At 43.1% G+C, this 13,155-nt stretch overlaps 1 protein-coding gene across 1 annotated transcript; it reads left to right on the plus strand.

Annotated features, from left to right (window-relative positions):
• Positions 1 to 420: 420 nt before the first annotated feature.
• LOC308691853 (E3 SUMO-protein ligase KIAA1586-like) lies at positions 421 to 5,669 on the plus strand (the record flags this gene model as incomplete). The annotated part of the gene is made up of 2 exons (XM_081367418.1): positions 421 to 2,135; positions 5,651 to 5,669. The coding sequence occupies 2 exons, from the start codon at positions 421 to 423 to the stop codon at positions 5,667 to 5,669; spliced, it is 1,734 nt and encodes a 577-aa protein (XP_081223544.1).
• Positions 5,670 to 13,155: the final 7,486 nt, after the last annotated feature.

A 13,155-nucleotide genomic window follows, 5' to 3' on the forward strand; every position in this document is an offset into this window, starting at 1 on the left:
AAGGCAAGCACAGTCCATTCCAGTTCAGCAGAGGCCAGTAGCAGGAGCTCAGCACAGGTTAGCTGCGTCAAGATCTCAGAAGAGGGCAAATGCAGTGATAACAGCAGCTCAGCACAGATCAACGAAAGCGAAGAGCAGGTCAGCAACAGCTCAGAACAGCTAACTCCCACCAACAGCTCTGAACGGCTCAACAAAAACAAAAACTCAGAGCAATTCAGCAGCTTCTCCAAGGAAGTTGATACCTGGAGAAATCAGTTAGAAATATGGAGGAAACAATACTCCCCATGGCTGTACATAAATGAAAACAAAATTGGATGTATTGCATGTAGAGATGTTAAACGAATGTGTTCAAACAAAAAAGGTGTTCAAGTGGCAGAAGAGTGGGCTTTAGGGAGGGTCCAAGCAATGAATGTACGTGCCATGAGGAAAAAAATATACAAACACCGGGACAGTCAGGCTCATCAGAGGGCTCTAGAAATTGAAGCCCAGAAAGAAAAAGAGATCCTCCCCACACTAACAGAGAAGTTTAACGATGAGCTTGTCAGAGAAACAGCCAACAGTATAAGAACAGCCTACTTTGTGGCAAAAGAGAGATTAGCATTCAGTAAAATGAGCAGACTGATAATGCTACAAGAGGTCAGTGGAGGAAAAATGGGCCCTTCACACCGATCGGATCATACGTGTATCGCTATGATTGAACACATTGCCACTAAAATGAAAAAGTCAATGATATCCACATTGAAGTCCAATGATTCTTTTGTGAGTTTGACAGTTGATGAAAGCAGTAACTTTGGCAAAAGCTATTTAATAATTTACTTGAGAGCAGATGTGACAGGCAGAGATGACATTGAAAACATTTTCCTTGATCTTGTAGAGCTAGATAAGGGAACAACAGCCGAAGCATTGTATCAAGCTCTTAAGAATACCCTTTTGACAGCAGGCTTGGATGATGAATATTTAAAATCACACCTGATCAGTATTGCCACAGATGGAGCATCAGTCATGACAGGAAGAGAGAGTGGACTGATTGCAAAGTTGAGAAAAGACTTCCCTTCATTGAAGAGCATTCATTGTCTTGCACACAAGCTAGAGTTGGCAGTGCATGATGCATGCAAGTCTGTAACTGGATGTAACCACTTTGAAATCTTTATTTCAAAGTTGTATACGTTTTACCACCAATCTCCAAAAAATGCCAGACTGCTCTATGATGCTGCCACTCATGTTAACATCTCACTGCTGAGGATTGGGCAGATTTTCTCCATTCGCTGGGTTGCCAGCAGTTTCAGCACTGTCAGAGCTGTTTGGCGGGACTTTCCTGCACTTGCCACACAAATGCAGAAAGCTTCTGTGGATGTTTCCCGCACTGATTTGGATCGACGAAAATGCAGTGGACTATTGAGGAAACTCAGCAGCACAGGTTTTGTTAAAGACCTTGCACTGATGAAAGATGTGCTGCGCGAGTTACAAAGCCTCTCTCTGAAACTGCAGAATCGAAACACATCTCTCACTGATGCCAGTCGGTGGACTCTTTTGACTATGGAGGTCCTGGAGGCCATGAAAACAACACCAGGAAAGTCACTTGCAAAGGCAGAAGGGAGGATAACAGCATGCATGTTCAAAGGCATCACACTACAAGCCTCCAAAGAGAACATCAACAAGGGGCAGTTCCTACAGGCTGTCATTGATAATCTCTCTGTACGTCTCCCTGACTCAGAGCTTACTGAGCTTTTGACTCCACTCGAACCATCCTGTTGGCCCAAAGATCGTAATTCTCTTGTCCTGTATGGTGAAAAGGAAATTCATGACCTTGCTAAGCATCTAGGAGTAACCACCAGAGCTGCTGTTGAAGAGTATAGGTTGTGGAAACTTGAAGGCGACAGTCCTGGGAAGACGATCAAGAGGCTGATAACAGCTAGCAAAACCTACCTGGCCACCTCAGCTGAATGTGAACGTGGATTTTCAGCCATGAGTGATACCGCTAACAAGAGGAGAAATTCCCTGAGGGCCAAAAGCCTTTCTTCTGTCCTGTTTCTAGACGTCAATGGCCCTCCAGTGGAGCAGTTTGACCCAAAATCATTTGTGCTCTCTTGGTTGAAAGACGGCCATCGGCTGTCAACTGCAACCAAGACAGGAAGGCAAGCACAGACAAAACCAGACAGACCACTGTGGTCTGTTCTAGGTGGAAAAGTTATAGATTAACATTTATTCTTTCACCGACATTGCCTGTCACATGTGAACTCAGGACTTTGCTCTGACATCTACCTTGTTTGCTTGCTTGCGCTTCCCAGAGCATTAAAGAGCCACTCCTGATGCTTGTTAGTAAAGCATTTGGTGTACTGGTAAAAAATACTGCAGTGGCAATCAGTCTTTGTCTGGCTTGAATGTTGTAAATACTTACTCTCTGTGCACTCATGTAAGGACTCTTCGTCTTGTGTTTTCCTGGATGTTATTTGTGTCTCAGATGACTTCACCCAGATAGCAACATTGTTTCAGCTCAGATCCGGCCCAGATCTGGCAAACAGGAGCGGTCCACCCAAGTGTCAGATGTGGGCCAGATCTGGGCTGAAACAATGTTGCAATCTGAGCAGATACGTTTTCTACATTTCTATGTAACACATTATATATATAGTTATGTTCAGTTCTCCATTTCAGTTGTGGGAAAAGAGACTGAGTTTATATATGTGTATTTATATATATATATATATATATATATATATATATATTTGTTTGAGAGGTCATTTCTCATTTGAGATTTTCGTTATCCCTGTTTCTGAAGAAATTTGTCTTTGAAGAAAGTTTATGTCTTCACCCACTGGTTCCTGAAATTATTTTGATGTCTGTTATGGATGAATGCTGAGTTGACTTTTGAGAATCTCCTGGACATCCCTATGTTAAACTTATAAACTATTCCAAAGACTGTATCCTGTTTGCCCAGTTGCCCTGCACTCTTTGAGTAAAACTCCCGCACCTGGGTTCATACTACATCATTACAGCCTGATAGTATTTTTCCATTCTTTTGCTACTGTTTAAGTAATAAAAAAGTTGTGAAGATAGATATCCTTTTGAAGTTACTGACTGCTCTCTTTTTTCACTGCTTTCGGAGACATTATGAAATAATTATCCCTGTGCCACTGTTGAATCCGACAGTGATACCATCCAGTGAGTCTGGAAGTCATCTGATTATTTTCTACTGTTTTTGAGACATTTCAATGTATTTTGAAGTCACTTGCTTTTACGGGTGTTCAAGTGCCTTATATGTAGTGCCCTGGTATATTTGCCATAGCTGCCCTTTTGGGTCTGCTGCTTTGTCACCCTCTAAATCCATATTACTCAAGTAAGTAATTTAAAAGAATATATATATATATATATATATATGTGAATTCAATCGTTTTTAATAAATAGTATATATTTATGCATATTATGATCAAATATATTGTATATTTTGTATAAAGTGTATATTGCGAGACTAACCAACCCCCCGCCCCAAAAAACTTGGGGACCCCCCATAAGACTTGACTCAATTCGAGCACTGAATGTACCCCATGCACACCGTTTGAGCATTTTAAACTTAAAATGACAAGAAAAAACAGATAAAAACGAATGAAAACTGACTAACTGCAATGCATTTCAATGGACTTGGAAGCACAGAATGTCCGAGTGTATTGGGTTAGGTATGCGCACTGTGATTGGCTCATCGCGTTTGGGGGCGTGGCTTAGCCATAGGTCAATTGTGATGGCTTCTCGTCTCTGCATTTACTACGAATCAATCAATAAAAGTATATGCATTTTACAACTGTTCAGGATACTACATGGTCAACACACATATGACTTTTGCATAGTATGCCTGAATAAAACATTACAAATTTAAACATTTTGCATATTCAGGGTTTACAATTGCCAAAGTGACACTCTAATGGATAATTTATATATATAAAACACTTTAACTAGCATTTACCCTTTATCTAAATAATAACATGAGAATGATGATGTAAAATACATTAAGAATCCACTTCCTATTATCAGTTTAGAACACATACAAGTTCGTTGTCTGATATATTACATTGAATGACAAGACATGTGAAATTCACTCAACTACATTCACTCAAATGTAACGCATAACACAGTTTACAGACATCACCACCGATTATCGACCACGTATATGAATTAGAAATAAATGTATAACGCTAAACAATATTACACATAGAGATTCAAAGTAGTATTTATACTTTAAACAGTTATGTGGCGGACTCTGGCGCTAATCGCGGAGCACTTGCTAACCATGTGCTCAACATGACAAACTCATGACGCACTATTCATATAACAAAACAACTGCGTTAAACATGCGCATACTGTAACTCATTCATATTATATTAACAGTGTTTATGCTTAAATCGGAAGTGTGTTTTGCATTATACTCTGCAGTTACCTGTAAGTAACAAGACGACAATGAAGAGAAGAACGCAATTGTGATGGCTTCTCGTCTCTGCATTTACTACGAATGAAGCATCACTAGCGCGGGGGTTACTATGCGATGCGTGCGATGACGTCATCACACTGGTATGCCAAGCGAAAATAATTATATGAATAAATGCGCATAACACACACTCCTTTTTAAACATAAAGCACAAATAAGCATTTAAACCATATTTAAAAGTATTGGAAAATTAACATCACACTATATTACAAAGAAAATGTACAAACACAAACGGCCTGTACTCACTATTACACTCTCCCCCACAGGATAAAATGTCGTCCCGACATCTACCAATGCCCTTCTCAATCAATCTTAATCAATATTGTTTTCTGTTAAACCAATTTCTTTTCTTTTTTTTTCCTTTTTTTTTTTCTTTCTTTTTTTTACACACTCATGCCACAGTGATAATTCACATCTATTTTTTTCACATTCTTCAATGGAATCATAACAATTGCAATGGCACCAAGACTGAAAGTCCTCTCTCTTTTTTTTTAGTCCATATAAGTCAATTGGTGAATGTCATATATTGACAAGAGTCTCAAAGTTCAGCAATAGTCCATTTAGTGGAATTGTCGTCAGGAAAGGACAAAAAAAAACAAAAAAACCAAAGGAAAAACATCTCACTTATGCCAAACGAGAACAGTCCATTTGAAGCTTAGAACAGCTTACCATGGCTGTGTTCAGAGCCCTAAAACAGTCCATGTTCCCTAAATCGCACAACAGTATCTGCTTTGCTGTTCACTTGAGTTCACTATTGATTGTCCATTGTTCATATTTATTTTCCAGGCTCTTCAGTGTACATATTAGAAAGGGCAGTTCATAGCTTATCAAATGTTCCAATATGTATGACCACATATCAACAGTCCATATCAACAGTCCATATTATTTGCACCCAAAAGGCACTTGGTAGTATAACCAAAACAGTAGATTAACTGAAAGATATGGTAGTTCACAGTTAGTAGCAAAAAGGTGGGGCTTGGTGATAATAGAAGGGTATTGTTGTCCAAGTGTTTGGGACTCTGAAATCCTGATAATAGTCACCACTCATGCTCTGCACATTGCGACATACTGATGTCCCAAAGGTGTCATAAGTGAACTTTTTTGGAGGTCGTCGCGTTCTCATTGTTAAGTTGTTTTGTTCCCCTGAGTGCATGTTTCTCTGTTCTTGTGTTGCAGGTGCTCCTCTCTCAACTAACTCTATTTCCTCAGACTCAGCAGTTGATCCGATCTCCTGAGCTTCCTGCCTGTCTCTTGTGTCGTTGACTTGTCTCTCTTCTCCAGGCTCAGTTTCCAATTCAGCTTGGGTTGACTATGGATGTTGTTCATGAGCAAGACCTAGTTCATGGGTACCTACTGGTGTTTCAGGTAAGTCTGACTCCCTTGATAACACATCTCTATTTGTCTCATGTTGTCCATCTGTCCTTTTGTCTCTTTGTTGGCATTCCACTCTGAAGCTGTATTCATCTTCCTCACTTTCACTGTTGGCCTCTGGCACATACTCTCTGTTCCTTCCAAGCTGACCCCTTTTTCTCCTCTGTTGGTTAGGTGTGGAGTCCTTTTTCTCTGCAATGGCTGACGGTAAGTAATCGCATGGTAGAAGTAGATTTCTGTGTAAGACTCTTGACCTTCCTTTCCCCTGCTCAGGTTTCACCTCGTAAATAGGGACATCCTCCATGGCTTGACGGATTACAACATGAACTTCGTCCTCCCAGTAGTTCCTTAGCTTTCCAGGACCCCCTCGCGGAGTGAGATTTTTCACAAGGACTCGGCTTCCAGGGTACAGGTCAGCACATCTTACTTTGTGGTCGTAGTTTCGCTTGTTCCTTTCAGCAGCCTTTTTTGCATGGTCCCGTGCAATCTCATAAGCCTCTTGCATCCCCTTTGTCCAGCGTTCTACATACTCTCGCTGATTAGTGGTCCCACGGTCCTGGTCAAGTCCGAACAACGCATCAACGGGGAGTCTTGGGGAGCGACCAAACAACAGGTAAAATGGAGAGAAGCCAGTAACCTCACATTTAGTGCAGTTGTATGCGAAGACTAGTTTGTTAAGTGCCTCCTTCCAATTGGATTTCTCTTTCTCTGTCAGAGTCTTGAGCATCTGTAGTATTGTTCGGTTGAACCTTTCCACCTGGCCATTTCCTTGGGGATGGTAAGGGGTTGTTCTTGATGCTGTAATACCACTGTACTTCCTTAGTTGGTCAAACAACTGGTTCTCAAATTCTCCACCTTGGTCGTGGTGAATCCTCAAAGGGAATCCAAACTTCAGGGCAAAGTCATTGAACAGTCGGTCAGCCACCGTTTTGCCTGATTTTGATGTGGTAGCATAGGCTTGAACAAATCGTGTAAAGTGATCGATGACGACGAGAATGTACTCATATCCTCCTTTGCACTTATCTAGATGAAGAAAATCAATCGAGACCAGCTCAAACGGGTAAGTTGTCTTGATGCTCTTTAATGGTGCTCGTATCTCCCGGCATGGTTTTTTCTGCTTAATGCATGGACACGCCCTTAGGACATAATGCTCAATATCCTTCTGCATCTGTGGCCAGAAAAAACGGTCTCTAATAAGGCTTGTTGTCCTATCCAGCCCTTGGTGGCCCATCTCATCGTGTAGCTCCCTCAGGACAATGTGCTTGAATTTGGCCGGTAACACGAGCTGAGTCCGCTGTGGCGTTTTATGGTACAGTATGCCATGTTCATCTAACTGTAACTTGTCCCATTCTCGGATTAAACCTCTGAACTTTGGGTTGACTGCCCGCCACTGCTTTGAGTCTGGCCGGGACCCAGACTGTAAGTGCTCGACGATAACTTTGATGTCCTTATCGTCACTCTGTGCCTGTCGAATCTCCTCTTTTGACAATGACGTTGGTGATGCTTCATCTGTCTCTCTCCATGCAATTACATCCTCACATCTGACAGCCATGTTGGGACCCAGCTCATCCTGAATTTCGACTGCTTGTATCATTGCTCCAATGCAATCTGATGGAAGCTCCTCTGTGTACTCTTTCATCACAGTCTCTACGTCCAACGGCATCCTAGACAACGTGTCTGCATCCACATTCTCTCTTCCTGGCCGGTAGCGGATTGTGAAGTGGAAGTCCGCTAACTCACCGACCCATCGACACCCAGTTGCATTGAGTTTTGCAGACGAGAGTACATAGGTCAAGGGATTATTATCGCTGTACACAGTGAAAGTTGGGGCGTAATACAAATAGTCCCTGAATTTTTCAGTCACAGCCCACTTTAGGGCGAGGAATTCCAGCTTCCCGCTGTGGAGGTGGTAGTTCTTCTCAGCCGCTGTCAATGTTCTGGACCCATAAGCAATCACCCTCAACTTTCCACCTTGCCGTTGATATAGGACAGCCCCCAGGCCTTGATTTGATGCATCTGTATGCAGGATGAATGGTTCAGAGAAATCTGGAAACCCTAACACGGGTGGTCGGACCAAACACTCAATCAATTTCTCCAAGACTTCTTGGTGGTCCGCTGTCCATTCAATCCGCTGGTTTGATGGCATCACAGAACCCTTCTTGTTCCTTTCTGTCCTTTTCTTGGCCCTTGCTGGACTTTCCCCACCATTGGCTTTGCCCTTCAAAAGGTTATACAGCGGTCTGGCGATTCTTGAAAAATCCTTTATGTACCGACTGATAGTAGCTGAGCAGGCCCAAGATCTTACGTAGCTCGCCTATAGTGCCTGGTCGCTTCTCCTTCAAAGCTGTTACAGCAGCCGTATCAGCTGGGTCCAGGCGACTACCCTCTGCAGACACAATCCTGCCCAGGTATCTCACTTCGTTCTTGAACATGTCGCATTTTCGTGGCTTTAGTTTAATCCCATGGGTACATAGTTGCCTCAATACTCTCCTCACTGCCTCCACTTGGTCATCAAATGACTTTGTGAAGACCAAGATGTCGTCCAGATATGGCACGCAGATCTCGTCTCTCATTCCCTCCAAACATTTCTCCATGAACCGCTGGAACGCTGCCGGAGCATTCATAAGGCCAAAGGGGATGCGGATCCATTCATATAAGCCCCAGGGGGTTGTGAATGCTGTTAGTGGCCTGCTCTCTGGGGTCATGAAGCCTTGATGATACGCCTTCCCTTGGTCGAGCAGAGAGAACCAAGAATTGCCCCCCAGGCCATCTAAGACGTCCTGCACTCGAGGAATCGGCTGTCGGTCAGGTACTGTCTTCCGATTCAGGTCCCTGTAATCAATACACAGTCTGAGGCTGCCATCCTTTTTCCGGACACACACGATTGGCGAAGAATAAGAGGAGTTGGACTTTTCTACCCACCCTTGAGCTATTAAGTCCTGTAGGTAGTCTTTCATCTCCTGGTATAAGGGCTTTGGAACTGAATTGTATGTCCGAGCTACAGGTGTATTGTCGTTCAAGGAAAGACTCATTTGAAGTCCCTTTGCACAACCAATGTCGTCGTCGGATTTTGAGAAAGCTTTGCACTCCTCCCTTAACATCTGCTTCACTTGTTGTTGTTGCCGTGCAGTTAGATGGCTCAAGTCGACCGGTGGGTCCCACAGGCTGTCTTCCTCTGTTCCCCTAGGTGTCTCCTCGACCGTAACCTGAGTCACAGATCCTGTTCCCCTTGGAGAGATCATAGTCGCAGGTAAGACTGATTTAACTGGTTGCACAATGCCCAGCTCCACTCTACCTCCTAGGATAATATCGTGGTCGGTCTCGTTCTGCACGCTCAGAGTGACTGAAGGGCGGGTACCTTTTTTCACCTCCAGCAGAGTGTCAAACAGTTCTAGGCCCTCAGGGTGTTGAGGGTTGACGCATGGCTCAAATAGCAACACACTGTCTTGCCTCACATGTGGCATTTTAACTTTGCACTGTATTTGCATGATTGTGTGCTTTGGTATGTTCACAGATCCCTGGGCAGTACTCACTGTATACTCGCCGAGATCATCAGCTGTCACCAGATTGATGAAGGTATGGACTTGGTCTCTTTTCAGGTTGGGAAATGCGCTGACAACGGTTTGGTACAGCTGCCTGTTAGTCACTTTGTCCGAATTGTCTGTATCTTTTTGTTTCATCACTTGCTCGATTACATTAAATCCAATGATAGGTTTAGGGAGTTGCTGACCCTTTAGAACAAGCATAGGGATGACTAATTCTTTCACTCTTTCAACAGGGGAGGCCAACTTGAAAGTCACCTCAACCCATCCTCCGTACGGCATGTCAGTACCATTGGCTGCCACAAGGTGTAGACGTTCAGGTGTTTCTGTGGCTTCGGAAATATCTCTCAGTCTGACTTCTGGTATGTAGCTGTCTTTCCACTGCTCATCAATAATACACACCTGGGAGCCTGTGTCCCATAAAGCCTCTGTCTCATGTCCTTGCAAATAGCAGGCCACCAGGCATTGCCTGCCAACTAGGGAAGTTATTGGAGAATGCTGATTAACTCGGCATTCGGCTGTTATTATGCTGTCTATTTTGTGAGGCACATGGTATCGCAGGTTGGGTTTGAACTGTCGTGTTGTGCGTCGTCGGGACGTGCTCGTCTCTTGGGTCACTCCCTGTCCCTTTGGAGCAACCCTTCCCCGTTTAACTGAACCTCCCTCTGGTTTCTCGTACCCCGTACTCTGCAACCAGCTGCATAATGTTCGCTGCTGCTGCAATAATAGCAATGGGTGCACTGCTCCGTGGTTCCACTCTGTTGGCAGTGAAAACATTGTCTAGCTTGCTGACGTCTGGGCTGTTGATACTGGCGTTGGGGTTGCGACAACCGTTCATTTGGGTACTGTCGTGTGACCGGGTATAGTGACTGACTGGCTTGGGGAGGTATTTGAAAGTGATGGCGCTGGGGCTGCTGTCGTTGAGCAAAATGAGTCAGGGCATGAAGCGGCTGTGGTGCTGTGTACTGTTGCTGTGATACAGCACCAAATTGCGGATGTTGCGTCTGAAGTTGATAATGTTGTTGCTCATGTTTGACTGAATCCGGCCTCTGGGCTTGATGACCTGGCCCTGGGCTCCACTCTGGCGGCAGCTGGCTGATCTGTGGCATGTTCTGCGGATGACAGCGTGTCACTGCTAACTCTTCATGGTTAACTGCAAAGCATTGCTGTGATGTAACTTGTGGCAGCTGAATTTGCTCTTTGATCTGCATAATGTCATCGCTAAGTCTTTTTAACTGAGACATCAAGTCGAGCTTTGACTGTTTAGGCAGACATTTTTGTTCAGGGACGGGTTCATCAAGCTGGGTAGCATGAACAATAGCTTGGCGTTCTGTTTTCCGCTTGTTCTGCCTCTCTGACTCATGAGAGCATGCAACATTTAATTTTTCTAGCAATACTTCATCGGAGATCGCAGCGTCAGAAAGATATGGCTGTAAGTTGCTCTGAACACGTCGTTTTGCAAGCCCGTTAAAACTGAATGCAGAAACATGTTCTGCACTAAAACAGGGTCATACTTCAGCCCAGATTCATCTTCTTGGGAGGCAAACAGAATTTTTTGTCTCAGGTCAAGAGCCCGTATTAGGAAGTTTTGGGGGGTCTCTTTGCTACGCTGGCCCTCGGTGGTCAATTGTTTGTATAATTCAGTTGCATTTTTTTCTTGATAATGAGAACGGAGAATGTGTCTCAGAGTAGGAAGAGTTAAACCAGCTTTCCCTTCAAGATAGCTACGCAGCTGAAGCCCAGGTGTAATGGATCTGATTACTGCATCTATGATTTCCTGTTCAGGATATCCCTTGCCCAGCCCACTTTCGATTTGACGAGCGAGACTAGAGAATGATAATCGGTCCTTTTGGCCCGGTTCACCGATCAAGCCTGGGCAGTTGTGAATGGTCTGTCCGCCTCCTATCTGATGTTGCCTGCGCACCCGATGTACTGTGTGCAACAGCAGTATTAATATGCATGGCCTGAAATGACTCAGTTACAGTACTAGTTTCTTTCACTGGTCTCTGGGCCGTGTTCATGTCTCTTTCAATGTGTCCTGGCTCCACCCATTTTTCTGGATTGTCAGCAGTGGCCACTGTGAGGTCACTTATCTTCTCATGAATACACAATAACTCTGCCATGCCACTATCCTCTAGTTCTTCCAGCTCACTCCTCAATAAATGACTGCTGATATAATTTATGAGTGAGAGGCGGGTCACATCTTTCACTGACGGGATGTGTAAAAAAGAGCAGAGTTCTATTAATTTCTCTCTTGACAGTGTGCATAATTTTTCTCCTATCTCCTCCTGAAGACTTTCAAGCGCATCCATTCTTCTTTTCTTTTTTAACAGTTTTTAGCAGTGTTGAAAGTGGTGGTTACCTCACTGACCTGGGTGCCGTCGCTTCTGAACTCACTGTGTCTCAAGCGCACGCACCACTAAATCAGCCTTGTCTCTCCACTTCACTCTGCAGCCTCACTGCCGTACGTCTGGGTAAGAGATGAATGTGACTGGGTGGTTCTCGCTGATGAAGGAGTCAGACCACCCAACAATCATCCCAGCGGTGCCTCCAAATTTGTAGTACTCCTGTAAGTAACAAGACGACAATGAAGAGAAGAACGCAATTGTGATGGCTTTTCGTCTCTGCATTTACAACGAATCAATCAATAAAAGTATATGCATTTTACAACTGTTCAGGATACTACATGGTCAACACACATATGACTTTTGCATAGTATGCCTGAATAAAACATTACAAATTTAAACATTTTGCATATTCAGGGTTTACAATTGCCAAAGTGACACTCTAATGGATAATTTATATATATAAAACACTTTAACTAGCATTTACCCTTTATCTAAATAATAACATGAGAATGATGATGTAAAATACATTAAGAATCCACTTCCTATTATCAGTTTAGAACACATACAAGTTCGTTGTCTGATATATTACATTGAATGACAAGACATGTGAAATTCACTCAACTACATTCACTCAAATGTAACGCATAACACAGTTTACAGACATCACCACCGATTATCGACCACGTATATGAATTAGAAATAAATGTATAACGCTAAACAATATTACACATAGAGATTCAAAGTAGTATTTATACTTTAAACAGTTATGTGGCGGACTCTGGCGCTAATCGCGGAGCACTTATGCTAACCATGTGCTCAACATGACAAACTCATGACGCACTATTCATATAACAAAACAACTGCGTTAAACATGCGCATACTGTAACTCATTCATATTATATTAACAGTGTTTATGCTTAAATCGGAAGTGTGTTTTGCATTATACTCTGCAGTTACCTGTAAGAAACAAGACGACAATGAAGAGAAGAACGCAATTGTGATGGCTTCTCGTCTCTGCATTTACTACGAATGAAGCATCACGTCTCTGCATCACGGGGGTTACTATGCGATGCGTGCGATGACGTCATCACGCTGGTATGCCAAGCGAAAATAATTATATGAATAAATGCGCATAACACACACTCCTTTTTAAACATAAAGCACAAATAAGCATTTAAACCATATTTAAAAGTATTGGAAAATTAACATCACACTATATTACAAAGAAAATGTACAAACACAAACGGCCTGTACTCACTATTACATATTTGTTTCATGAGAAGTTATGTCCGTAAGAATAATTTATTTGTACAGTTTGAGCAATTCCAGCGTCGTGTTAGAGTGTGGTCGGACCCTCTTTGGTGATAACGAAAGCAAGCAAGTTAGTTAACGATGGCATAGCATGGGTAACGTTATAAAT

This window comes from Scardinius erythrophthalmus, assembly GCF_964197995.2.
Source record: "Scardinius erythrophthalmus genome assembly, chromosome: 6".
Lineage (NCBI taxonomy): Eukaryota > Metazoa > Chordata > Actinopteri > Cypriniformes > Leuciscidae > Scardinius > Scardinius erythrophthalmus.